The 26,724-nt window shown below is 49.1% G+C and overlaps 1 protein-coding gene across 8 annotated transcripts in view; it reads right to left on the reverse strand.

Annotated features, from left to right (window-relative positions):
- TBC1D22A (TBC1 domain family member 22A) overlaps positions 1-26,724 on the reverse strand; it is a 326,013-nt gene that overhangs the window by 178,485 nt on the left and 120,804 nt on the right. For all 8 annotated transcript variants that reach the window (XM_058740974.1, XM_058740978.1, XM_058740973.1 and 5 more), the window contains one exon: positions 26,003-26,117. In XM_058740974.1, coding sequence (XP_058596957.1) covers positions 26,003-26,117 — 115 coding nt within the window. The remainder of the gene's footprint in view (positions 1-26,002; positions 26,118-26,724) is intronic.

Consider the following 26,724-nt stretch of genomic DNA (forward strand, 5'->3'; position numbering starts at 1 on the left):
TTAGACAGTCCCTAAGTCGAGCCTAACTAGTGCACAGTGGCCTGTGAGGGGCAGAGAGGGTAACGCGTTCTCTTGGCAGGTCGGCAAGAGCTCAGCACTGACTCTCTGCTCCGCCGGCTTTGCGCGTCCACGGACAGAGAGCTCCGCGGGCAAGACCCCCTCCTCACGTTTTGTTCTTTGTTCAGGGAGCCATCGCCGGGGCTGAGTGGCTACCTGACAGCCCCTGTCCGGAATCCGACAGAAAGACCCATAATTAGCTCAGGCCTGTCTCACGCTCCGCTTGTCCGCCTGTCTGCAGGCCTTGTTGGCAGCAGGGGTCAGCAAACGAGGCCTGAAGGCCGCCACGGGCCCGCTGGGTAGGCGCTCGCACTGCCTGCCCGGGCTGAGTTCTTTCCGGAGGGTTCCAGAAAGCTCCCGGCCAGGGAGGCCTGCAGGACACCCGCAGCGGAGGGCACACAGCACCCCTCCCCCTCCCCCCCCCCCCCCCCCCCACACACACACCTGAGCCTGCCACAGTGACCCGGCGCCCAGGGACTAACTGGTCCCCACCCGACCCCTGCTCACTGTCCAGGGGGATGCCGTGGCTGCAATCGTGTCTGACCTGTTTCTTTGGAGAAATCGGTCCCGGGAAGAAGGCCGCCTGCTCGACCAGGCGCCGGACGCTCGGGGCTCAAAGACGGGAATGGGAGGTTGGCAGGCCTCGGGCAGGAAATAAAAGTGTCAGGAGGGGGAAGTGCACGTAGGTAAGGACAGCGTGGCCACCAAACTGCCCGTCTCCCAACATCCCCTCTCAAAACAACACGGAGCAAGAAGGGGGCCGTGAAAGGGCACTAAAACCATGGCCTCACTCGTGGAAACCGAGAACGCCCACCCTCAAGAGAGCGGCCGGAGGGACAGACATGTGGGGGAGCCCGGGCGCCAGACACTCCTTCCCCGAGCAAGCGCACCACTCACGCCGGACCCCGAGCGCGTGGGCAACGGACGGCCCCGGCCAGCGTCACTCGGGAACATCACCGCAGAGAGAAGGCCACACCGCGGTCCTCGCCAGCCGCTCTGCTGCTTTGCTGTGACGGGCAGCGAACCGGCGGAAAGCACCAGTCCAGGGTGGCGGCCCGGTCACGCGGGGCACCTGATGGGTGGCCTCGGGCAGCCTGCCAGGCTCACAGCGAAACGGGTCCCACGAGGACGCCTATCGTAGTGATAAGTGACCAGCGCACCGTCGCCTGCCACGGTGAACCCATCACCAGCACGCTTACGGCCCTTCCTCGAGCCTCGCTCGGGCTGGCAGAGCTCAGGCACCTTCTGTACACTCATGAACGCCCACACGTATGAGTCTGGAAAGAAGTCATATCAGAATAAGGTATTCCTTCACAATTAATCAATTTGCAAGCAGGGTTTTGTTGTTGTTGTTTTTTTCCCTGAGTTGTAAGACGGGAATTGGAAACATAGAGAACAACAGGTCACAGAAGATATCATAAGGATCTCATAACCCAAGGCCATCAATTGCAACAAATCCCAAAGAAACTTCTACAGGCACAATAAAAAGAACAGATGACACGCGATAGCCAGGAACGAGTAAAACCACCCCTCAAAATCGAGCTCCATCACAGTGCTGGTGACCTGCCAACTGCTTATAAACCTGCCTGGCTGGTCAGCCGCTCCGGTACCCTCGGGCTGCCCTGTGGAGCCCAGGCCTTGCCCACAGACGGTCCCACCACAGACCCGGACCCCCGGATCCCTCCCACGGCCTGACCCTCAGCCGGCACCCTCCAGGGCGGCCTCCCCACTGCGGTCCACCATCCGGGGCCACACAGGACAAAACCCAGCACGCTGAGGACGCTGTATCACCCCGCCAGCAGCTCTGCGTGCAGGTACGTACACGCGAAAGGATTTGGTAAGCCACCATCAAGAAAATAGAACTTGCCCTGAAAATGGTCTTGGTAATTTCCGAATAACCTCTGATAAACTGGAAAGACGTCGGGGCACCGACAGCAAGAGGACAGCAACTGATGTGTGTTACACAGGGACTATCGCGCGAGTCCCCGATTCTAACGGAGCACATCATAAAAATCCAAGGACACGACTGTCCGTGGGAGAAAGGACAAGGTCCTGCCAATGTGCGTGGCAAAGCCTTCAGTGAGTCCACGCCACCATGCGAGGCTTCGACGCACACGGGGATTCCCAGCCCAGGCCCAGGAAATGGGGTCCCTGAAACTCCTGAGGCGCGGTGCCCGGGGCCAGCTGTCCCTCTGGGGGATGACCATCCCCCCCCCCCCCCCCCCGGCACGGCCAGCGACACCACCACCCCGAGCATACGGCTCACCCCCTACCCTGGGCTGCCTGTGAAGTGGGTGAATTCACCCTTACGAGTTGCCCAAGGCACCGGGCCGGATTACCGCAGGTCCTGGCTATTGGATCACGCACCCTTGCATTACGAGGGCACACAGTCCTTCTTTTCCTCTTGGCCAGAGCCAGAACCACTTCAGCAATGACTGCAGTTTAAAACAGGAAATGAAGAGAAATTCATTTTTAAAAATGTGAAAATGCATTTCCGTGGGAAGGACACAGAACCCGTCCCCTGAAGGGTTTTAAAAGGCTGTACAAAGGCCCCAACTGACAAGGATACAGTCCCGCTACCTCAGCCTTGAGGGCCATACCCCGGAGTGAGGAAGGATCCGGCAGTGTGTCACCAGGACAGCTGTAAGTCGGGGAAGGAGCCCTTTGAGCAAACGGCCGGCTGCAGGCACAACACTCATATCGCCAAGCACCCCCCTGGCCGGCTCCCAACAGACCCGGAAGCTGTCCCAGGCCGGGGGCCACCGGCATGAGCTGCTGGGCGGGGCAGGGGCTCCCCGCACCTGTCTCTAAACTCAAGGCAGCAATGCCTACCCTAGAAGGCCGTCCTGAGAACTTAGAGAGACACACGGTGCCGTGAATTAAATGGCAAGTTGAATACGAGGGAACCGGTAGAGGCGGGAGGGCGCAGGAGGAGGGGCCCCTTCTTAACCGGCCAAGCTACGGGGCCTGCGCTCCCTCATTTCAGCGAAAGGAGAAACAAGATGGATCAATTCTCAGATTTGGAGCGTCAGAGGCCCCTAGTGCAAGGGACTTAAGCGACTTCGAAGGTGGTTTTGATTTGAAAACCCCGCCCACCGCTGCGCACGGAAACGCGCGGCCCAGAGCCAGTGCTCCGTCAACACCAGGTATCACCAGCGCATACACACAAGGCTGCACAAGCCACCACTTTGGGCAACAGGGGGAAGGCTAGGTTGGGTGGGCCTGGGCGGTGAGGCGAGGTGAGGCGAGGACAATGCCAGGAACGAGCCAACGTGAAGCAAGGTCCCAGAAACAGGCCCAAACGCCGAAGAAAGGGCTGGTTTTCTTCCAGGGGAACCCAGACCAGCGTGGGTTCCGCTTCACCGTTCACAAGGAACACCGGTGTCTGTCCCTGCTGCACGCAAATAAATCAGAGACCTGGCTGATTCTAGAACACAGCTTCCAGACCCACCAAGTTCCGGCAAAACTGTGCCAGTGGACTCCACCAGTCGTCCGCGTGGGCACGCGTGTGCTTCAGGGGCCCGGGGGCAGACCCTCTTGGGTGCAAAGTCACCTGGAGCTGTTGGGCAAGCGTGGGCTTCTGCAACACAAACGCACACACGCACAAGGAACACAGGCACCGGGTGCCCACCCTCCCCAACTGCTGTTTCACTGCACACACCTGCACGCGCGCGCACACACACACACACACACACACACACACACACACACGCCCTGGTGTTTCCTGAGTTGCTAATGAGTCCAGTTGAATAAGATTCTTGCAGGTTGGAACCTCAAATGTCAATACTGGAGTGTATTCATTGCTCCTGGCTCCGCAATTAATTCACCAAGTCACTTAACATCTTTGAGCTCTGGCCCGTGTCGAACAGGCTCACGTGTAAATACTAAAGAACCTATAATGAATGCAGTGCATGTGTAAGCACACAGAGACGCAGGGCCTGTCTCAAGCTATCGTATCAAGGAACTATTAGTAAGTAATTCATGTTCAGCACATCCCAAAGCCAGAGTGAGACGGGCCTGGGCATTCAAGCAGCTTCCTGGTAAACGGCCCCACAAACGTTCTCAAGACTTGGAAATACCCGCAACCATGATGCGAACTGCCTCTTCTAAGAGTGTGTGACAAGAAAATAATCCAAAATGCAATCAAGAATTTATTTACATTTATTTATTTATGCGCCTGGGTGGCTCAGTCTGTTGAGCATCTGACTTGATTTCAGCCCAGGTCATGATCCCACCGTTCGTGAGTTTGAGCCACAGTCTCACGGTGTATGAGCTGGAGCTGCGCGTTGGGCTCTGTACAGAGCAGAGACTGGTTGGAATTCTCTGTCTGCCTCTCTCTCTCTTTCTCTCTCAAGTAAACGTTTAAAAATAAACCAATTTTTTAAAGAATTTGAAGTTTCTACATTGTTCACAATGACAGTGAAAAAGCAGAAACCACACAGAGGCTCGGCGACACAAAACTGCCAACCAAGCTATCCTATCCCCTCTCACGGGAACAAGGGCCCCGCTATGGTCTGAAGGTCTCTGCCCCCCTAAAATTCACACGTTGAATCCCGGCCCCCAGAGATGAAGGTGTTAGGGGCTGAGGCCTCTGGGGGGGGGCGCTTAGGTCACAAGGAAGGGGCCCCCACGAATGGGATCAGTGTTCTACAAGGCCCCACAGAGCGCCCTTGTCCTGCCACCACGGGAGGACACGGCAAGGAGAGAAGACGTCGGCTGGCAAGCAGGGAGAGAAGCCTGCACCGGAAGGGAGACGCTCTGGCACTCTGATCGCACACGTCCAGCCTCCACAACTATGAGAAATGCATTTCTGTTGCCGGAAGTTCCCCACTGCTATTTTGTCATCACAACCCAGACAGACGACGACAGGGCCTCCCTACTCTCTCTTTAAAGAGCCTTCTGAGAATCAACTCACATACCACACAACACAGCCGCTTCACGTGGTTTGTAGTCAGTTCGCTAAACTGTGCGACCGTCACACCTACTTTTAGAACGTTTTCCACCAGGTACCCATTAAAACTCGATCCCGGTCCCCAAGACACAAGCAACCACGTGTCTACGTTCTATCAATTTGCTAGTCCGAACATCTCCCGTCAGCGGACTCCTGCTCTGTGTGGACCCTGTCAGGCGGGCTCACGGAGCAGGCTGTGCTCAGGCTCACCCGCGTTCCAGCTCGAGTCGCTGCCTCCTGCTTTTCTCCTGCTCAGTGAGGGCGCACAGCCCGGGCGGATCGCCCTCCGCTGACGCGCTCATCAGCTGATGAACGCCGCGGCTGGTTTCTCGTTTCCGTCGGCTGTAACGAACGATGACCTCATGAGACCGTCTGGGACGGTCACAGGGCGACTTTCCGCCCCACTCCTCGATGAAATGTCCCCCTGTGTGCCAGAGAGGCTACACCAGCCTCGCGCTCCCCTCCACAACACAAGAGACTTCTGATTCCTCCACATCCTGACCAACATCTGCCATTGTTTCTCTTTGTGATTCTAGCCACCCTGGCGGGTATGAAATGGCATGTGTATCTCTCTCTCTCTCTCTCTCTCACTCTGGTGTGACTTCCAGTCCCCAAAGACGAACGATGCCAAGCATCTCTTCATGTGCTTGTTGGCCATTTACGTATCTTCTTTGGAGAAACGTCTATTCAAATACGTTGCTCGTGTTTTAACTGGATTCTTCTCTTACTGAGTTATGAGTTCCTTGTTATGTTATTACAGATTCAAGTCTCCTATCAAATAGACGCTTGGCTAATATTTTCTACCATTCTGAAGAGGTCTTTTCACTTTCTTTGAGAGTATTGTTTACAAGCACGAAAGTGTTCATTCTGGTGTGGTCCAAATGCTGGCACTTCTGTTTAGTCACTTTGCTCTTGGTGTCGTGTCGAAGAAGCCATGACCCAACAAGGTTATGAAGATCTACTCCTATGTTTTCTCATAAGTTTTGAGGCACTGGCTCTTTCACGTAGGTCTACGATTCATTTTGTCTTCGTATAGGGTGAGAGGCAGGAACGGAACTTTGTTTTTTCTTTTTTTGAAAGTAGAGATCTGGCCGTCCCCACAACATTGTTGAAAAACACCATCTCCCCCATTTAATTGCCTTGGCATCCTTGTCAAAAATCAACTGACCACGAATCCGAAGGTTTATTTCCAGACTTTCAATTCTTTTCCATTAATCTACTTGTTCATTCATATGCCAGGATGACACTTTCTTGATTATGGTAGCTTTGTAGTAAGTTTTGATATCAGTAACTTTTTTTTCAATGTTTATTTATTTTTGAGAGAGACAGAGCATGAGCAGGGGAGGGGCAGAGAGAGAGGAAGACACTGAATCCGAAGCAGGCTCCAGGCTCCGAGCTGTCGGCACAGAGCCTGACGCGGGGCTTGAACTCACAAACAGTGAGTTGATGACCTAGCCGAAGTTGGATGCTAACCTGACTGAGCCACCCAGGTACCCCTTGATATTGGTAACTTTGCTTCAGTATTGTTTTGGCTATTCTGGTTCCCTTAAATTTCCATATAAGTTTAATTTTTTTTTTTAATGTTTATTTATTTTTGAGACAGAGAGAGACAGAGCATGAACGGGGGAGGGTCAGAGAGAGGGAGACACACAGAGTCCGAAACAGACTCCAGGCTCCAAGCTGTCAGCACAGAGCCCGACGCGGGGCTTGAACTCACGGACCGTGAGATCATGACCTGAGCCGAAGTCGGCCGCTCAACCGACTGAGCCACCCAGGCGCCCCTTCCATATAAGTTTAAAGATAACTTTGTCATTTTCTGCTAAAAAGCCACTATGGTCTTGACACGGATTACATTGAACCTCTGCATCAGTTTGGGGACGACAGCCGCCTTAACACTGTTATGGTTCCCACCTAGGAATGTGGGATGTCTGTCCATTTACTTGAACCTTTAATAACTTATAACCGTGTTTTACGGTTTTCAAAGTACAAATCTTGTACTTTTTTTTTCTAAATTAATACCTGTTTTATGCAACTTGATGCTAATGTAAATGAAATTGTTTTCATATTTTTATTTTGGATTTTACACTGCAAGTGTGTGGACATGTAACTGATTTTTGTATTTTGATCTTGTATCCTCCAACCTTGCAGAACTCATGTATTAGCTTCCATGGTTTCTTAGTGGGTTCCTTTGGATTTCCCACATACGAGATCTGTCATCTACAAAGAAAGGTAGTTATACTTCAAGTCCATTCTGGGTGCCTTTCGCTTCATATTCTTGCTGAACTGTGCGGGCCACACCCAGTACAACATGGAAGGGTAGTGGACAGTGCAGACCCCTTGTCCTACTCCCGATCTCAGTCTTTCCCATTAACTGCGCTGTTAAGTGTGGGGTCTTCATGCATGCTATTTATTAGGAAGTTCTTCTTTTCCTAATTTGTTGAGAGTTTTTATCATGAAAGGGTGTTGAATTTTGTCAAATGCTGCTTCTGTCTCAACTGAGATGATTATGTGGGTTTTGTCCCTTACTCTGTTAATCCAGTGTATTACATTCATTGATTTTTACATGGTAGACCAACGAAGCACTCCTAGGACAAATCCCATTGGTTGTGATGCACAATTCTTTTATGATGTTGGTACATTCAGTGTGTCAGTATTTTGTTGAGGATAGTTACATTCACTTTTTTTTTTAATGACTTTATTTATTTTTGAGACAGACAGAGACAGAGCATGAGCAGGGCAGGGGCAGAGAGAGAGGGAGACACAGAATCCGAAGCAGGCTCCGGGCTCTGAGCTGTCAGCACAGAGCCCGACGCGGGGCTCGAACCCACAGATCATGACCTGAGATCGTGACCTGAGCCGAAGTCAGACGCTTAATCGACTGAGCCACCCAGGCGCCCCTAGGATAGTTACATCCATCTTTAGAAGGGATATTGGTCTTTGGTTTTCTTTCCTTGTGACGTCTTTGTCTCATTTTGGTATCAGAATAACAGGAGCCTTGTGAAATGACGTGAAAAGTGTTCCCTCTCTTCTATTTTTGAAGAGTCTGTGAAGGGATGGTGTTAATTCTTTGTTAAATATTTGACAGAATTCACCACTGAAGTCATCTGGTCCTAGACTTTTCTTTGTGTGTGGTTTTTAAATTAGTAATTCAACCTCATATATACTGCTCTTATACACCAATACTAACATTGATAGACATAGTCACAGTCATAGTCACACACACACACACACACACACACACACACACACACACATTGAGACAGAGAGAAAGCCAGATTTATTTTAAGGAATAGGCTCACATAATTATAGGGACTGGCAAGTCTGAAATTTTCAGGACAGGACAGTGGGCTGGAAACTCAGACACATTCTATGTCTTAAGGAGAATTTCTTCTTCTTCTTCATGAAATCTCAGTCTTCCCTGTCTTTGCTCTTAGCCCTACAACTTATTAGGTGAAGCCTACCCACGTCAAGCAAGATAATTTGCTTTATTCAAATACTGCTAGTTGGGGGCACCTGGGTGGCTCAGTCAGTTGAGAGTCCGATTCCTGATTTCAGCTCAGGTCATGATCCCAGGGTCATGGGATCAAGCCCTGAGTCAGGCTCCATGCTGAGCATGGAACCAGCTTAAGATTCTCTCCCTCCCTCCTTTGGCCCCTCTCTGCAACTTGTGTGTGTGCACTCACCCGCTCGCTCTCTCTCTCTCTCTCTCTCTCTCTCTCTCTCCCTCTCCCACTCTCCCTCACTATATAATTAAAAAAAAAAAAAAACCTACTAACTTGAATGTTAATCACATCTAAAATATACCTTCACAGTAGTGTCTACACTGGTGTTTACCCAAACAAGTGGGCACCACAGCCTAGTCAAGTTGGTACAAAGTTAACCATCACAGCCAATTTTGGTACTTTGTGTGTTTCTAGGCATATCTCCGTTACACCTACATCACCTAACCTGGAGAACTGTTCGGAGTACCCCCTCGATGCTCGCTGTGTTTAAGACCACTCATGACCTGGGGAGGAGCCAAGGTGGCGGAACAGCATGGAAGTTTTTTGTGTGTCTCACGTCCATGAAATACAGCAGACGAAGAGTAAACCATCCTACACACCTAGAAAACTGATTGGAGGATTAACACAACAATCTGCACAAACTGAACCACAGAACTCAGTAGGCACGTAGCGCAGAAAGGTGAACTTGGGGAGCGAGAAGGCACAGGAAGGGAGGTGCTTTTGTGAACAGAGAGAGGACAGAGACTGGGGACGGGGAGGGGGGAGAGAATACGGGAAAAGCACCCCTCCCCAAAAGCAGCTGGAGAGAAAGTGGAAAATTGCAAACAGTCGCAGGGACTACACTAAAACAGAAGAAAGGAAGGAGAAAGAAGAGGGTTTAAACTCCATTAAGACTACAAACAAAGGGAGTGCAAACGCTGCAACTCCACAGCTCGATACCTGGCGGTGCTCTGGTGGGAAGGGCGAATCCCCAGGAAAAGAGTGGGGTCCGGGAGGTTCTCAAGCCACACGGGGAGAAGCGGTTCCACTGCTGGAAGGACATTTGGTGGAGACTGTTGAAACCACCTGGTCCCAGCAGACCCCAGAAGGCCGCCACATTCTCTGGTGCCGGAACAAAGTCGTTAAGGGTGAAGCCTGGTGCCAGATGTGTGTTGTGATTTCCCATAATCCCTGAAACGCTGCTGCTACCCTGTCTCGTGAGCTTTTTCTGGGACGGGCTGGCACCTGGCCGCAGTCCCGGGGAACCGGCAGAAGCAGGGCCCAGCGGGTGTTCTTGGGTGCAGCCGACATTCGGCCATTGCTCACTCGGCCATTGCTGGGTGAGACCCTCCCGCAGAGGGGCAGAGCGGTTCAAGGCCGCAGTCCTTCGGAAGGAAGGGGCCGGGAAAAACAGCCGCGTCTGAGACAAAACTTGGGAGAGAGGTGCTGCCTGAGGCCGGGTTACAGAGAGTGAAGAAGTGGGAGGTGGACGAAAGTTGACAACAGAGGACCAGTGCTGACCTGGGAGAACAGACCGGGTGGCTGGGTGGCGTCATTTTCACCGCTCCCGCGCATGCGCATAAGCACCTAGGAGCGCCACAACAATCCACCCCAGTAGGCTGGGAGCACCATCTAGTGGAGAGCGGAGCCATTACACTGAGCCCAGCCCAAGTGGGCCAACTTCGCTGTTCAAGAATACAAGTCTCACCGCCTGCTTACTTTATGGACTATAAAGCGCTACATAGACCGACTTCCAGGGGAAAATGAAGTAATTTCAGTCCTACTTCAATCTGTTAGCAGGTCCATCTATTCAATTTTCTTTTTCTCTTTTATACTTCTTTTCTTTTTCTTGAATACAGAAAGAGAAAACATTATTATCTTCAATATTTTTATTAAAAATATTTTTCTTTAATTTGTATTACTATATTTTTGATTTTTGTGTAAATTTTTTCAAATTCTGTTTTACTTCCATCATTTTATTTTAGTCTACTTCAGTGTATTCACCTTTTCAAATTTTCAAACGATTTCCTTTTTTTTCTTTTTCTCTCTTTTTTGTTTTTCTTTTTCTTGAATGCAGAAAGGGAAAAACTTCATTTTTACTTTCAATTTCTATTAAAAATGTTGTTCTTTAATTTTTTTACTATATTTTTTCCTTTTCGTAAATTTTCTCAAATTCTATTTTACTTGCATCATTTTATTTTAGTCTACTACAATGTATTCACTTTTTAAAATTTTCAAACGATTTCCTTTTTTCGTTTTCTTTATCTTTTTTATCTTTTTTGTTTCTTTTTTCTTGAATAAAGAAAAATTCATTTTTTTCATTTTTATTAAAAATATTTTCAATTTTTTTCTACTCTATTCTTTACTTTTGTGTATATTTTTTCATATTCTATTTTACCCCATCATCTCATTTTAGTCTACTTCAGTGTATTCATTTTTTCAAATTCTCAAACGGTTTCTTTTTTTTTTTCTTTTCTCCCCCCCCCCATTTTTTTCTCTAATCTGTCAAACCACTTTCAACACCCAGACCAAAACACACCTAGGATCTACCATCATTTATTCTATTTTTGAATGTGTATATGTGTGTGTTTTTAACTTTTTAATCTTAATATTTTTTTAATTTATATTTTTAATTTTAATTTTTCTCCCTCATTAATTCCTTTTCTCCCTTCAAAATGACAAAACGAAGGAATTCACCCCAAAAGAAAGAGCACAATGAACCGACGGCCAGGGATTTAACCAACACAGATACAAGCAAGATGTCTGAACCAGAATTTAGAATCATGACAATAAGAATGCTAGCTGGAGTCGAAAAGAGACTAGAATCCCTTTCTACAGAGATAAAAGAAGTAAAAAAAAAAAAGAATGAAATGAAAAATGCTCTAACTGAGCTGCAATCACGGATGGATGCAGCGGCGGCAAGGATGGACGAGGCAGAGCAGAGAACCAGCCACAGAGAGGACAAACTTACAGAGAATAACGAAGCAGAGAAAAAGAGGGAGATGAAGGCAAAAGAGCACGACTTAAGAATTAGAGAAATCGGTGACTCATTAAAAAGGAACATCAGAACCATACGGGTCCCAGAAGAGGAAGAGAGAGAAATAGGGGTGGAAGGGTTATGGGAGCAAATCATAGCAGAAAACTTTCCGAAACCTGGGGAAAGACACAGATATCAAAATCCAGGAAGCACAGAGGACCCCCATTAGATTCAACAAAAACCAACCATCAACAAGGCATATCAGAGTCAAATTCACAAAACACTCAGGCAAGGAGACAATCATGAAAGCAGCAAGGGAAAAACAGTCCCTAACCAACAAGGGAAGACAGATCAGGTTTGCGGCAGACCTATCCACAGAAACTTGTCAGGCCAGAAAGGAGTGGCGGGATATATTCAGTGTGCTGAATCAGAAAAATATGCAGCCAAGAATTCTTTATCCAGCAAGGCTGTCATTCAAAATAGAAGAACAGAGAAAAAGTTTCCCAGACAAACAAAAATTAAAGGAGTTTGTGACCACTAAACCAGCCCTGCAAGAAATTTTAAGGGGGACTCTCTGAGGGGAGAAAAGATGAAAAAAAAAATTTATATACATATATCTGTAGATATCTATAGATATATGTATATAAAATACATATATACACACATATATGCATATATACATATATACATATATATCTATAGATACCTATATGTATATACATACCAAAAGCAACAAAGATTAGAAAGGACCAGAGGACACCACCAGAAACTCCAGCTCTACAAGCATCATAATGGCAATAAATTCCTATCTTTCAGTACTCACTCTAAATGTCAATGGACTCAATGCTCCAATCAAAAGACACAGGGTAACAAAATGGATAAGAAAACAAGATCCATCTATATGCTGTTTACAGGAGACCCACTTTAGACCTAAAGACACCTTCAGATTGAAAATAAGGGGATGGAGAACCATCTATCATGCTAATGGTCAACAAAAGAAAGCTGGAGTAGCCATACTTATATCAGACAATCTAGACTTTAATATAAAGACTGTATCAAGAGATGCAGAAGGGCATTGTATCATAATCAAGGGGTCTACAGGCCAAGAAGACCTAACAATTGCAAACATTTTTGAGCCAAATGTGGAGGTACCCAAATATATAAACCAATTAATCACAAACATAAAGAAACTCATCGATAGTTATACCATAATAGTAGGAGACTTCAACACCCCACTCACAGCAATGGACAGATCATCTAATCAGAAAATCAACAAGGAAACAATGGCTTTGAATGACACACTGGACCAGATGGACTTAACAGATATATTCAGAACATTTCATCCTAAAGCAGCAGAATATACATTCTTCTCCAGTGCACATGGAACATTCTCCAGAATAGACCATATACTGGGACACAAATGAGCCCTAAGTAAGCACAAAAAGATCGAGATCATACCGTGCATATTTTCAGACCACAACGCTATGAAACTTGAAATCAACCACAAGAAAAAATTTGGAAACGAACAAATATTTGGAGACTAAAGAACATCCTACTAAAGAATGAATGGGCTAACCAAGAAGTTAAAGAGGAAATTAAAAAGTAGATGGAAGTCAATGAAAATGATAACACCACAACCCAAAACCTCTGCGACGCAGCAAAGGCTGTCATAGGAGGAAAGTATATAGCAATCCAGGCCTTCCTAAACAAGGAAGAAAGATCTCAGACACACAACCTAACCTTACACCTTAAGGAGCTGGAAAAAGAATAGCAAATAAAACCCAAAACCAGCAGAAGACAGGAAATAATAAAAGATTAGACAAGAAATTAATGCTATCGAAACCAAAAAAACAGTAGAACAGACCAATGAAACCAGAAGCTGGTTCTTTGAAAGAATTAACAAAATTGATAAACCACTAGCCAGTTTGATCAAAAAGAAAAAGGAAAGGACCCAAATAAATAAAATCAAGAATGAAAGAAGAGAGATCACAACCAACACAGCAGAAATAAAAACAATAGTAAGAGAATATTATGAGCAATTCTATGCCAATAAAATGGGTAATCTGGAAGAAATGGACAAATTCCTAGAAACATATACACTACCAAAACTGAAAAAGGAAGAAATAGAAAATTTGAACAGACCCAAAACAAGTAAGGAATCAAATTAGTAATCAAAAATCTGCCAAAAAACAAGAATCCAGGGCCAGATGGCTTTCCAGGGGAATTCTACCAAACATTTAAGAAAGAGTTAACACCTATTCTCTTGAAGCTGTTCCAAAAAATAGAAATGGAAGGAAAACTTCCAAACTCTTTCTATGAAGCCAGCATTACCTTGATTCCAAAACTAGACAGAGACCCCACTAAAAAGGAGAATTATAGACCGATTTCCCTGATGAACATGGATGCAAAAATCCTCAACAAGATATTAGGCAACCGGCTCCAACAATACATTAAAAAAATTATTCACCACGACCAAGCGGGATTTATAACTGGGATGCAGGGCTGGTTCAATATCCGCAAAACAATGTGATTCATCACATCACTAAGAGAAAGGACAAGAACCATATGATCCTCTCAATAGATGCAGAGAAAGCATTTGACAAATTACAGCACCCTTTCTTGATAAAAACCCTCAAGAAAGTAGGGATAGAAGGAGCATACCTCGAGATCATAAAAGCCATATATGAACGACCCAATGCTAATATTCTTCTCAATGGGGAAAAAACTGAGAGCTTTCCCCCTCAGGTCAGGAACAAGACAGGGATGTCCACTCTCACCACTGTTATTCAACATAGTATTGGAAGTCTTCGCCTCTGCAATCAGACAACACAAAGAAATAAAAGGCATCCAAATCAGCCAGGAGGAGGTCAAATTTTCACTCTTTGCAGATGACATGATACTCTACATGGAAAACCCAAAAGATTCCACCAAAAAACTGCTAAAATTGATTCATGAATTCAGCAAAGTTACAGATTATAAAAGCAACGCACAGAAATCGGTTGCATTCCTATACACCAACAATGAAGCGACAGAAAGAGAAATCAAGGAATCGATCCCATTTACAGTTGCACAAAAAACCATAAAATACCTAGGAATAAAATCTAACCAAAGAGGTGAAAAATCTATATGCTGAAAACCATAGAAAGCTTATGAAAGAAATTGAACAAGACACAAAAAAATTGAAAAAGATTCCATGCTCCTGGATAGGAAGAACAAATATTGTTAAAATGTCAATACTACCCAAAGCAATCTACATCTTCAATACAATCCCTATCAAAATAACACCAGCATTCTTCACAGAGCTAGAACAAACAATGCTTAAATTTGTATGGAACCAGAAAAGACCCCGAATAGCCAAAGCAATCTTGAAAAAGAAAACCAAAGCAGGAGGCATCACAATCCCAGACTTCAAGCTATACTACAAAGCTGTAATCATCAAGACAGTATGGTACTGGCACAAGAACAGACATTCAGATCAATGGAACAGAACAGAGAACCCAGAAATGGACCCACAAATGTATGGCCGACTAATTTTTGACAAAGCAGGAAAGAATATCCAATGGAATAGAGACAGTCTCTTCAGCAAGTGGTGCTGGGAAAACTGGACAGCGACATGTAGAAAAATGAACCTGGACCACTTTCTTACACAGACACAAAAATAAACTCAAAATGGATGAAAGACCTCAATGTAAGACAGGAAGCCATCAAAATCCTTGAGGAGAAAGCAGGCAAGAACCTATTTGATCTTGCCCACAGCAACTTCTTACTCAACATGTCTCCGGAGGCAAGGGAAACAAAAACAAAAATGAACTACTGGGACCTCATCAAGATAAAAGCTTCTGTACAGCGAAGGAAACAATCAGCAAAACTAAAAGGCAACCGATGGAACGGGAAAAGATATTTGCAAATGACATATCAGATAAAGGGTTAGTATCCAAAATCTATGAAGAACTTCTCAAACTCAACACCCAAAAAACACATAATCCAGTGAAGAAATGGGCAAGAGACATGAATAGACACTTCTCCAAAGAAGACATCCAGATGGCCAACCGACACATAAAAAAATGTTCCACATCACTCCTCATCAGGGAAATACAAATCAAAACCACAATGAGATACCACCTCACACCTGTCAGAATAGCTAACTAACAACTCAGGCAACAACAGATGTTGGGCAAAGATGCAGAGAAAGGGGAACCCTTTGGTACTGCTGGTGGGAATGCAAGCTGGTGCAGCCACTCTGGAAAACAGTATGGAGGTTCCTCAAAAAACTAAAAACAGAACTACCCTACGACCCAGCAATTACACTACTAGGCATTTATCCATGGGATACAGGTGTGCTGTTTCGAAGGGACACACACACACCCCAACGTTTATAGCAGCGCTATCGACAATAGCCAAAGTATGGAAAGAGCCCAAATGTCCATCGATGGGTGAATGGATAAAGAAACTGTGGTGTGTGTGTATGTGTGTGTATGTATATATATATACATACACACACATACACACACACAATGGAGTATTACTCGCTAATCACAAAGAATGAAATCTTGCCATTTGCAACTACGTGGATGGAACTGGAGGGTATTATGCTAAGTGAAATTAGAGAAAGACAAATATCATATGACTTCACTCTTATGAGAGCTTTATGAGACAAAACAGAGGATCATAAGGGAAGGGAAACAAAAATAATATAAAAACAGGGAGGGGGACAAAGCATAAGAGACTCAAATATGGAGAACAAACTGAGGGTTGCTGGAGGGGGGTGTGGGAGGGGGGATGGGCTAAATGGGCAAGGGGCACTAAGGAATCGACTCCTGAAATCATTGTTGCACTAGATGCTAACTAATTTGGATGTAAGTTTTAAAAAATAAAAAATCAAATAAAAAAATAAAAATTAAATTAAATTAAATTTTTAAAAAGACCACTCATGACCTTAGTGGTACAAGTCCTTCTGTTCTTCTCGGCCAGTCTAGCCAACAGTATGCCCACTTTGTGGATATTTCTGGATCTTCCCAAAACTTCGGTTTGGGGTTGATTGTCTCCACTGTTTTTCTAGTCTTCACTTATTTCTGCTCTAGTCTTTGTTTCCTTCCATTTGTTTCAGTGTGTTTGCGCTTCTTTTCATGCTTTCTTTTTTTTTTTTTTTAATTTTTTTTTCAACGTTTTTTATTTATTTTTGGGACAGAGAGAGACAGAGCATGAACGGGGGAGGGTCAGAGAGAGAGGGAGACACAGAATCGGAAACAGGCTCCAGGCTCCGAGCCATCAGCCCAGAGCCTGACGCGGGGCTCGAACTCACAGACCGCGAGATCGTGACCTGGCTGAAGTCGGACGCTTAACCGACTGCGCCACCCAGGCGCCCCTCTTTTCATGCTTTCTAAAATTAAAGAGTTAAGGTCGTGCTTTGAGATGTTCTTTCTAATACAGTCACTTAGAGCCACAGGTTCTCTTGAAGCCCAACTGTCGCCACGTCCTGTACGTCTGTGTCTTCATTTTCATTCATCTCAGACGTGCTTCAAAGTTCCCTTATGATCTCTTTTCTGACACAATGCTTATTCCCATGTCAGTCTCTTCACACTGCCCGCTGTTACTGACACCCAAGTGTCCCTAAGGTCAGAGAGTGCTCTCGGTAGGACCCCCATCCTCTCCAACATCCCGAGGCTTGCTCTATGGCCCGGCACGCGGTCTGTTCCGCGTGCGCCTGAGAAGGGCGTGTGTCCTGCCGCTGTTAGGTCTAGCGGGAGTCCGGTTTGCTCGTGTTCCTCCTAGCTGCTGGCTGACCTTCTGTCCCGTTCCCCACCCATTACTGAAAGTCGTGTGTTCCTACTTGTGAAAAGGACACTTCAAACAAAGTTGAGTGACTTTGGAAAATGCTTAGATATTAAGCAAAAAGCAATATTAAAATGTGCACGCATAACATAACTGCTACCGTGTAAAAAAAGGACACTGACAAGAAGACCATAAAGAAATTGGCAAATGTCCCAGTGACAGCTTCTGGGATGTGGACCCACACTGTTACTGAGTTTTCTAACTTCTGACAAGAAATCCATTAATTTATCAACATGTTTCTACATAGAAAATAGGACTCCACATGAGTCACAGGCTCTGCAAGGACATGGCACCTGATCGTCACCACAGGGGCCGCAAAACGCACACCCTCCCCTTTCCGGGACTAACAGCCTGGTTCCCGGGCCCCCTGCCCCCACGTTCCCCACATGGAACCAGAACTGCCACAGGAAACCCCATCTTCAGACGGTTTCTGGGAACAACTGAGGACACAAGGTACCTGAGCCACGACGAACACTTAAGGAAGCCAGGCAGGAGGCGCGCCTCGCAGCCGCTCCGGTTCACGGAACGTGTGGAGAAACCGAAGTGCGAGGAGACAAGACTCAAATGCAAACAAGGGAAGTCAGGGCAACGATTTCCAAAACTAATTCAGTAGCAGCAACTTTCTCCCCCACCGTCACTACAGCCCAGTTCACACCCTGAGAGTGGAAACAGGCAAGAGGATGGCCACACCGCTACCACTCAGTGAGTCGCAAACCCCACGTGTCCCGGGCGGCTGTGGGGACTCGCTTCCAGGCCGCTGTCAAAGAGGTCCAGCCCCACGCACCCTGGTCCCCTCGAAGCGCGTGCTGAACCTCTTCTCCGGGAAAAACAAACAGGCTGAAAAGCCACCTGTACTTCTGAGATTCTGACTTACATACGGGAATATAAAAATGCACGTTCTCATTATTCTTAAGTAAATACACCGTCTATTCCAGTTCCTTCCCACACTTGCTTTAATTTCTTTTAAGAGAAGACGACATACAAAATCAAGCTGATCAGAGCTTACAAGTGCTGACACTAAGAACCAAGTGACAAACACGCCTCACCGTCCAAGACGCCGCCCGCCCGTTGTTCCCGCAGGACCCAATCCGTAAGCAACCAGCCTGAGTGTCCATCCGATGTGCCAGAACCGTTTCCAAACATGACAGCACAGACGTTGGGGGTGGGGGGTGGGGGGGGGTGATGCTGCTTGGGTTTTGCTCTGCTGCAAACACTTCAACTAAATGTGCTTAAACTGCACAAGGCAAGGTGAGGCGATGGTTCTTAATTTTAAATCAAATTTGACGTTTTCTGTTGAAAGGAATATGACGGTTGCAGCTTGAAAAAACACAGGCTGTACTTTAAAATTACACCATGCCCGGAGGGAAACAGCCTAAAAAAAAAAAAAAGTCCAACAACAGTAGAAGGGTTTCATGAATTATGTTGTATTATCTCAATAGAATATTATGTGCGAGAGGTACAAATGATCTTTACAAAGATTTCTTAATACTATAAGGGAAAGCTCATTGTAAGGTTAAATGGGGGAAAAGCACAAAACAGAATTTTATATACAATATAGTCTTGACTACACAATTACAAGGCACAGAAAAAAGAGGAACGACACCCAAACAGCCGGTACCCCGGAGGGCCGATGCAGGCCGGTCCCATCCCGTGCTCGCCTGCTAAGGACACACACAGGCACAGGAACCACGGAAATCAGTAACAAGCCACCATCAGGGGCGCAACCCAGAGGTCAGGTGGAAAAACACAGCTCAGGCTCATGGCCAGGGGAGCCCTACCCCCGCCCCCCCGGGCAGATCCAGCAGGCCCCACATGTGGACCCACACCTAGAGGGAAAGACACTGGAGCCGGATCTGCTTCCCAACCAGCAGCCCAGGGAAGAGGCGCAGGCGGCCCCAAGGCCCAGCCGAGGACAGGAGGCGGCGTGCAGGAGGGCTCACCACGGGAAGTCACTGAGCAGCGGACACGGTGCCTCCACCGTGACTCCACAGAAGTGGGGCCCGGGCCGGTGCAAGACTCCCCCCAAGCCAAGCAGCGCCCCCTCCGGTGGGAGGGGTGAGTGCAGGGATGGAGCCCGCCCCGGCCCTCTTCCCCAGCCCTCCCTGCCCAGCTGCAAAGAGACAGAGGCACAGGTTGCCCTTGTCGAGAAGAGCGGGTTTTCTAACTGCCCAACCAACGCACAGAACTCCCGCAGGGACCCGGCTCAATACGGGGCGTGCTGAACTTGCACTCTGTGCCAAGCACGGTGCCCAGAAGACACAGTCCCTGCTTCAAGGAGCCGAATCGACAGGGCTCCAAGGAGAGGAGAGAGAACACGGCAGGGACTCCCAGTGGTCAGCGGGAGTAGGGGACATAACGTAACGTCCACCGCATTTGATAAATAAAACGCAGTACCGGTGGCGGCAAGGACGTGGGCCCACGGGAACCCTCCCACGCTGGCGGGGGGGAGGGGGGCGGGGGTGTCAGATGGCGCAGCCCCTATGACCTCAAGGTCTGTAGCCAAGAAAAACGAAAACACGTTCAGTCTAAAACCTGCACGCACAGGTTCACTGCAGCGTTATTCATAATAAGCAAAGAGAATAAAGAACGCAAACGTCTATCCGTGGAAATAGGGATAAACAAAATGTGTCCTATAGTATAAGGAGAGGTCATCTGACTATAAAAAGGCCTGAAGGACTGACGCATGGTACACGTGTGGACCTTGAACGTCCCACATCGTGCGATTCCATTTACATGAAGCGTCCAAAAGAGGCAACCTGCGTAGGCAGAAAGCAGATCAGCGTTCACGCAGGGCTGGTGGAGGGGGCAGACGGGGAGCGGCCCCCGTCAGTATAGGATGCTGCAAATATTCTTAAATTGTGGTGACAGTTGCACTGTGCGAATATTCTAAATACCACTGAACTTTTCACTCAAGGTGGGTGAGTTTTGTAGTATTGAAACCATATTTCAATAAAGCTATTTTTTAAGTAGGAACAGTGACTGGGTGGGGGTCAGGAGCGGGTGGAAGGAGAGGACACAAGGAAAGTGGACCGCGGACGATCCTCGAAGCCAGAAGACGGTACGTGGAGCTCCCTCGAGCTAGTGTTCTGTGAGCTTCAGATGTGAACACTTTCCACGATGAAAAGTTCTCTGAAAGAAGGTTGGGGCAGGGGCGGGGGCAAGATGGGCGAAGGGGGTCAAAGGTACAAATGTCCAGCCACGAAATAAAGTCACAGGGACCACAGTTAACACTATGATGCGTCATCTGAAAGGTGCTATGCCAAGAGACGGAAAGATCTCATCACCAGCAAAAGCGATTCTGGAACTGTCTGTGGTGACGGAGGCAAACAGACCCTCAGCGGTGATCATCCCACGGCCCACACAGATACCAAATCGCCGTGCCGCACACCGGAACCCGACACAGCGTCGCAGCTCAACTCCAGATCAATATGCAGCCGCCAGTTACCCAAGGACGTGACAGGCCCGTGGAGGACCCTGTCCAACGCTCCTGGTGAGGAGCTCCCGCTCGGCCACTCCCATGCGCAGGGCAGTCAACCTGTGTCCAGACCGTCCGGCCACCGCTCTGCGGCCCAGTCTGGGCAGACCACCCTCACCGGCCAGCCCTTCGGTCAGTCCCCAGTCTGCACCTCTGTGGCACCGGAATCCACGGACCACTGCCTCCCTGAAACTGTCCCCTCCCTTGGTTTGGGGGACACGTCGCCCCAGGCCTTCTTCCTGCCTCTAAAACCACTTCTTCCCTGATTCCACCACCGCCCCTTGTCCCTCGTGGGACACACATCCCCGCCTGTCCCACTGCCCCTCCCGTCCCCTGACCTCCAAAGGAGGACGGCAAGAGTCTCGCTCAGCAGCACCCCTGCAGCCAGCAGAGCCGTTTCGGGAAGGCCCTGGGAACGGACAGGCTCCACTGGCAGGGCCCTTTGGCCTCTGGCCTGTGTCCTTCACCAGTTCCCCCTTTCTGTCCCCGGAACGTGGACCCAAGGAGGAAAGCCACGGGCCGAGACAGCGAAGGGACACGACAACTACAGCCGCGGCAGCACACTTCCTGGACACGCAGCACTCGCACCCGGGGCTCTGAGCTCTTCACATGTGAACTCGCTCGGGCCACACGGCAACCACAGCAATCGGTGCTGTTCCGTCCCCAGTTCCCGCGTCTACACAAAGGCCCCGTGCGGCGGGTGAGGGGCAGAAGCCGGCTCTGAACCCAGGCAGCCAGGCTCCCTCATGGGAAAGAGCCGCAAACCTCCCCGCGGGACAGCAGGACGGCTGCCGCGTTCAGGTCCCACGTGCGGCTCTGCCCCTGGAGAAGCACCTCCAGACCCGCAACGCTCAGCAGCCACGCCAGGGCCAACGACTCCCAGCACCACCACCAACACAACCCTCTTTCCCACGCTCCAGACGTGTCCTAGCCCACAGGCGTCGTCTCGCCTCTCAACCACCTGCTTCTGGGCGACAGCCTGCCTGGGACAATGACAGCACATCCCCCTTGGTGCCCGGGACCCTGGGAACAGGCTAGACTTCTCCTCCCCCGCTCCAGTCACCCCCACGCCCTCTGCGTCACCCTCCTCACCGCCTCACGGGGCTGGCCCTGCCTTGGCCTGCCTCTGGGCCCGCTCCCGTCAGCCCGCAATGCCTCCCTGTGCGCCCTGTCCCGTCTTCTCTCAGCCTCACCCTACACCTGCCTTCCTCGGGGACCTGAACTAAGGCCAAAGCTGTAGTGACCTACCAAAAGGTACAACAAGAACGTGTCCCGTGCTGTTTCAGGAGGGAGGCGAAACCCCTAGCAGGGGTGCGGGCTGGACAGCCCCGTGCACTCCGCCAGGCCTCTGGGTCACGGAGGCAGTCTGCAAGACCGGGCTCCCAGCCGTGGCTCAGACCTAGAACGGCTCACGCACGTGCAACAAACCCAGCACTCGTGCGCCTACAGCTTCTTACCCCTGAGGCTTCAACCCCTTAAATTCATAAATTCCCAAACCTTCCTGGCACAGAGCCCTCTTCCGTGACTGACTGTTCTGAGCACATTATACACTCCGGTTGCAACACCCCACTCACGGCGAGCCCCTTGGCTTTGGTGCCGCCTAAGTGGCTATATTTACCACGCTCCACGTCTGGAGGAGCTCTGCACCCTGCTACCCCTACCTCTGAGATCATGAGAAGCCTCCTGACCTCCTCCCCCAACCTTCCTTCCTGAGGCTGACGGCACCTCCAGAGCCCGCCCAAGACGATGGGCCCATTCGAAAGTAGTCAAGGATCCGTTCCACGTTTACTTGGAGAGGTTGTGGCCGGCGGGCACCGTGTGTGTGCATGGGCACGCGTGTCTGTGTGTGCCTGTGTGAGCGTGCACGTGTACGTGTGCTAAACTTGCATTTGGGGATGTGTATTGTCTGAAAGTGGGACCAAACCGCCTTTCCCCAGGGGTGTGAGGTGCTCCGCAAGGAGACCTCAGCTGGTGGCATGGGTCTCTGATCCATCCCAGGGTGGCACTGACGGCCCCGTGAGACCAGTCAGGGCCACTGGATCACCTCCACGCCGTCCCATATGCAGGCTGCGCCTGCTTCCCCCCTTGCTTCCAGTTTTCCAGTGTTCCCTGAGCATTTCTTTCCTCTCTGCAAGTTGTTCCTGTCCCTCATCATCCTGGCCGGCCTCTTGATGAAGACAAACCGACCCTCTGCCAAGAACATCCAGGAAGCACTCGATCTACTTGATGAGCCCAGGTCCAAATCAGAGCCCGTCTGTCAGCCCCAGATGTGCGAGCTGCCGTTCACTTCCCATCCCTCTCTTTCAGGACCTGCAAAGTCAGGACGCATGCTGCTCCCCATGCCTGCTCCCCGCCTGGGACATCGCGGTCACTGGAGCTCTGTGTCAGATTCCCCTCCTCCCTCGTGAACCAGCAGGTGCACAGTGGGCCCGGAGCTGGGGACCCACAACAAACACTCCAGGGTAAAAGTCCAGCTCCTATCAGGCCTGGCAGTGCTGCCCGGCACAGCCTGAGGCCCCTGGACGGATCTCAGGCCAGAGGGCTTCTCATCCCCTCAGTTAACAGGGACCGTTTCCCAGAGTTCCGCTCAGAAGAGAGGAAAACCAGAGCAACACAGGCCCACCCCGAGAAATGAGTAAAGTGCAGCTTTTGGGAGGCGGTCACATGCGGGCTACTCCCCATGCCACCGGCACTTCAAGAGTCTGACAGTCGTGTTAGAATAGGATGCTGACCCCAAAGTCCTGCTGGGACGCTCAGGAATCCAGGCCACAGGATCCTGTCACCAAGTTCCACCCTCGGAAGGAAAAATCTTAGCTTCAAGATATTCAGTAAGCCTAGCATCTAAGGTTTACCTGCTTAAAACACCCCACAAGACAGCACACAACCCGCTGGCTGACGGTGTGCGCCCCCCAACCCGCCTGCGAGCACCCCAGAGCACCTCCCCATGGCCAGAGTGGACGAGGCCAGACAGGACCTGAGCACGGCACCCTTTAGCTGCATGCCACCGGGGGCTCGCCCGTGCTCCTGTACACTGGGACTCACCCAGACTTTCCAGTGTCCCCCCAGTGGCTCTGTCTGTCCTCAGTCACCACCGTCCCCAGATCACACCACTTCCTCCGGCCACTCCACCGCACCCCCGCCACTCTCTCCACAGGACACCCCTGCCCATCCCACAAGGCGCACTGGGAATGTCACCATCTGGGAGGGCTCCCCCAACCCCTAGCCTGCACCCCCTGGCACCTCGGGACAACATAAAGATCTGATCATTTTCATTCGATGTCTTCGTGACGCATTTCAAACCTGTCTTCCAGCTGGAACCACGGGCTCCAAGGGGGCAGGGAACCGCATCCCTACCACCCTGCAGAGGGCCAGAAGGTGCCCGCGTGACACTGGTGACGTGGACGGACATGGTCTCCACACCCCGGTGCTCTGCACAAGACGAGCACTGCGGCACACGCTCCGGGAAGGTCTCTGTGAATGACCGCACTTCTGCCCAGGAGGCTGCTGGGCAGAGCTCCAGGCCACTCACACAGACATGAGGCTGTACACGGTAACGAGACGTGCGCTTGGACCAGCACGATGAACACTCTCAAGCCTGGGCGGCAAGACCTAAAAGGACTCAAGTCCACCAATCGTATCTGAAAGCCAGGACCCAAAAGTCCAGTACGTGCACTTAATGACATGGTCAACTGCCAGAAATGAATGGTGTGTTTCACACAAGTGTTCCAAAACCACCCTGTACATCCACTCAGCGTGTGTGTGTGCGTGTGCGTATGCTGGTGGGGGGAGGGCCGGTACAGGAAGGCAGGCACAGTCTCTCTGAGCTTAACTGAGGACACAAATTCCATTTTCCCCAGTTCCTCTCTCTTCCAGACGATTATCCCATGTCCCTTCACCCTACCTCGCTGATAATTCAGGCAAATGCAGACAGGATCGCTCGGGTCTTACGACACAAGTTGGTGGTAAAGTAGTTAAGACAAACTTACTTACCACATTAATTAAACGGTCTATTTAGCACAGAATATCAATTCTCTAATCACATCTCAGCTGAACTTCTTCTTTCAATTAACAACTCCGAAGTCTACCGACAGGTCCTACTGCTCTAGGATCATTAGGAACATTTTCATTATCTGTCAAATGAGGGAGTAAGAAGCAGGAAGGCGAGTGCTCTCTGCTCTCTGCAGCCGGCCTCTCCCCTACTTAAGAGATGATTAGGGAGGGAGCGGAGGCTGTTCTCATTAGTCGCTTAGCAATGGAAAGTCCTCCTATGCAATCAGCAACTCAAACAAAGTGTGAGAGGTTGCAATAAAATGCACTGAATGGGCACGTTCTCGTCCTGAGAGGATAATCCTTCCCGGCCAGACCTCATCTCTCAGAGCACAGCAACGATGAGCATCTGAAGCACACTGGAGACTGAAGTGGCTAAACACACAATCTCATAAAGACAGACAAACGTCAAGTCACGAGGGTTCGTGCGGGGACAAATTAAAATCGGTTTTAAGTAAAAACGCTATAACCAAACAGGAAATCCCTCCTTCGGTGTTTGTCTATTTCTTACCCACAGAGAAATTAAAACATCGATCCCACACTTAGGTTCTAATCACGATTTTGTTTTTAACGTAACATATGTTCAAAGCAGGTTACATTACAGTTGGCCGCTGTAACATAAATGGGAGAAAAATACGCACACCTCAAAGAGAAACCCCATCACCCAACCCAGGTCTCCATTAAACCGGCTGATCTGCATGTCGTTAAACTTCCCATAAAACGAGCCGTCACTGGTAGATCAAAGGTAGAAAGGAGACAGTGTGCCGCAGAATGTGATGGAAGGGGGCCCACCCAGGTTTTGGCTTGTGAGCCGGACACTCGACTACCATCGTATCCCCTTGACCCGATCCACTCAAATGCACACCCTGAAAGGCGGTGCTCTGGCCATCAGAACAAAACCACACTGCTCAAAGAGATCGCGCTTCTCCCCACGTATTATTAAAAAAGATTACGGCAATGATAAAAACTGCATCTTAACGTCTCCAGTAGTTAAGCAAGTGGATTTAGAGACTTGTTTTAAAGCTGGCAGAAATGAGAGAACCATTAGTCTCCATTATTAGTTGTCATTATAACGTTAACAGCAATTCTCAATATGGGTGTAATTACACACAGTGACACGGTAAGGCCCCCAAAGTTCATGGTCAATGCCTGTGAGAGAAAGCATCATGATGTGGTCTTACCTATGTGTTCGCACATGAAGACGACAAAGAAAGGGGTGACGAGGTCATTGATCCCCTGAACATATCCACTGGCAGGGTGACGGATTGCCCAAATAAACAATATCCTTTCAAAAATCTGCAAGAAAATTGAACAGGTGGTAAAGCCAAAAGTAAACATGTCAGACGCTTTAAAATGTATGCACATTCACTCAAAAGCTACACGGCCAATATTTCCCTGATATTAAAAATAAAAATGTTAAAAAATACGAATTCTTCTTGACTTTTTCATAAAATTCCAATTTATCTGAATATCTTACCGACTCACAAGCAACTGCCGTCTGTCGGCGACCCCCAGGCGCTGCCCTCCCGCACGAGCTGACTCTCACAGGGGACAGCTGGCCCTCCACGCCCGTGGGCACAGGGGACACGTGGCTGCCCGGGACCGTCTCAGGGAGCACTCCCTTGGTGGTGTAGGGATAGGGGGTGGGGAGGGGGGGATGAGAAGCAGGTGCACATTGGATGGATGGGTGACGGAGAGAAGGAAGGGAGTGTGGCAGGGAGGTGGGAGGGGAGAGGGAGTTGTGTGGGTGAATGCTCTAAATTTCCCTCATAAGGCAAACACATCGTTTTAAATCAGGTAGAACTAACGTATAACATTACACTAGTTCCAGGTCTATAATATTTGAACAGTGACCCCATATTTGTAAATATTACAAAACACTCACCACATCAAGTCTGGTTAA

This window comes from Neofelis nebulosa, chromosome 8 (assembly GCF_028018385.1).
Source record: "Neofelis nebulosa isolate mNeoNeb1 chromosome 8, mNeoNeb1.pri, whole genome shotgun sequence".
Classification (NCBI taxonomy): domain Eukaryota; kingdom Metazoa; phylum Chordata; class Mammalia; order Carnivora; family Felidae; genus Neofelis; species Neofelis nebulosa.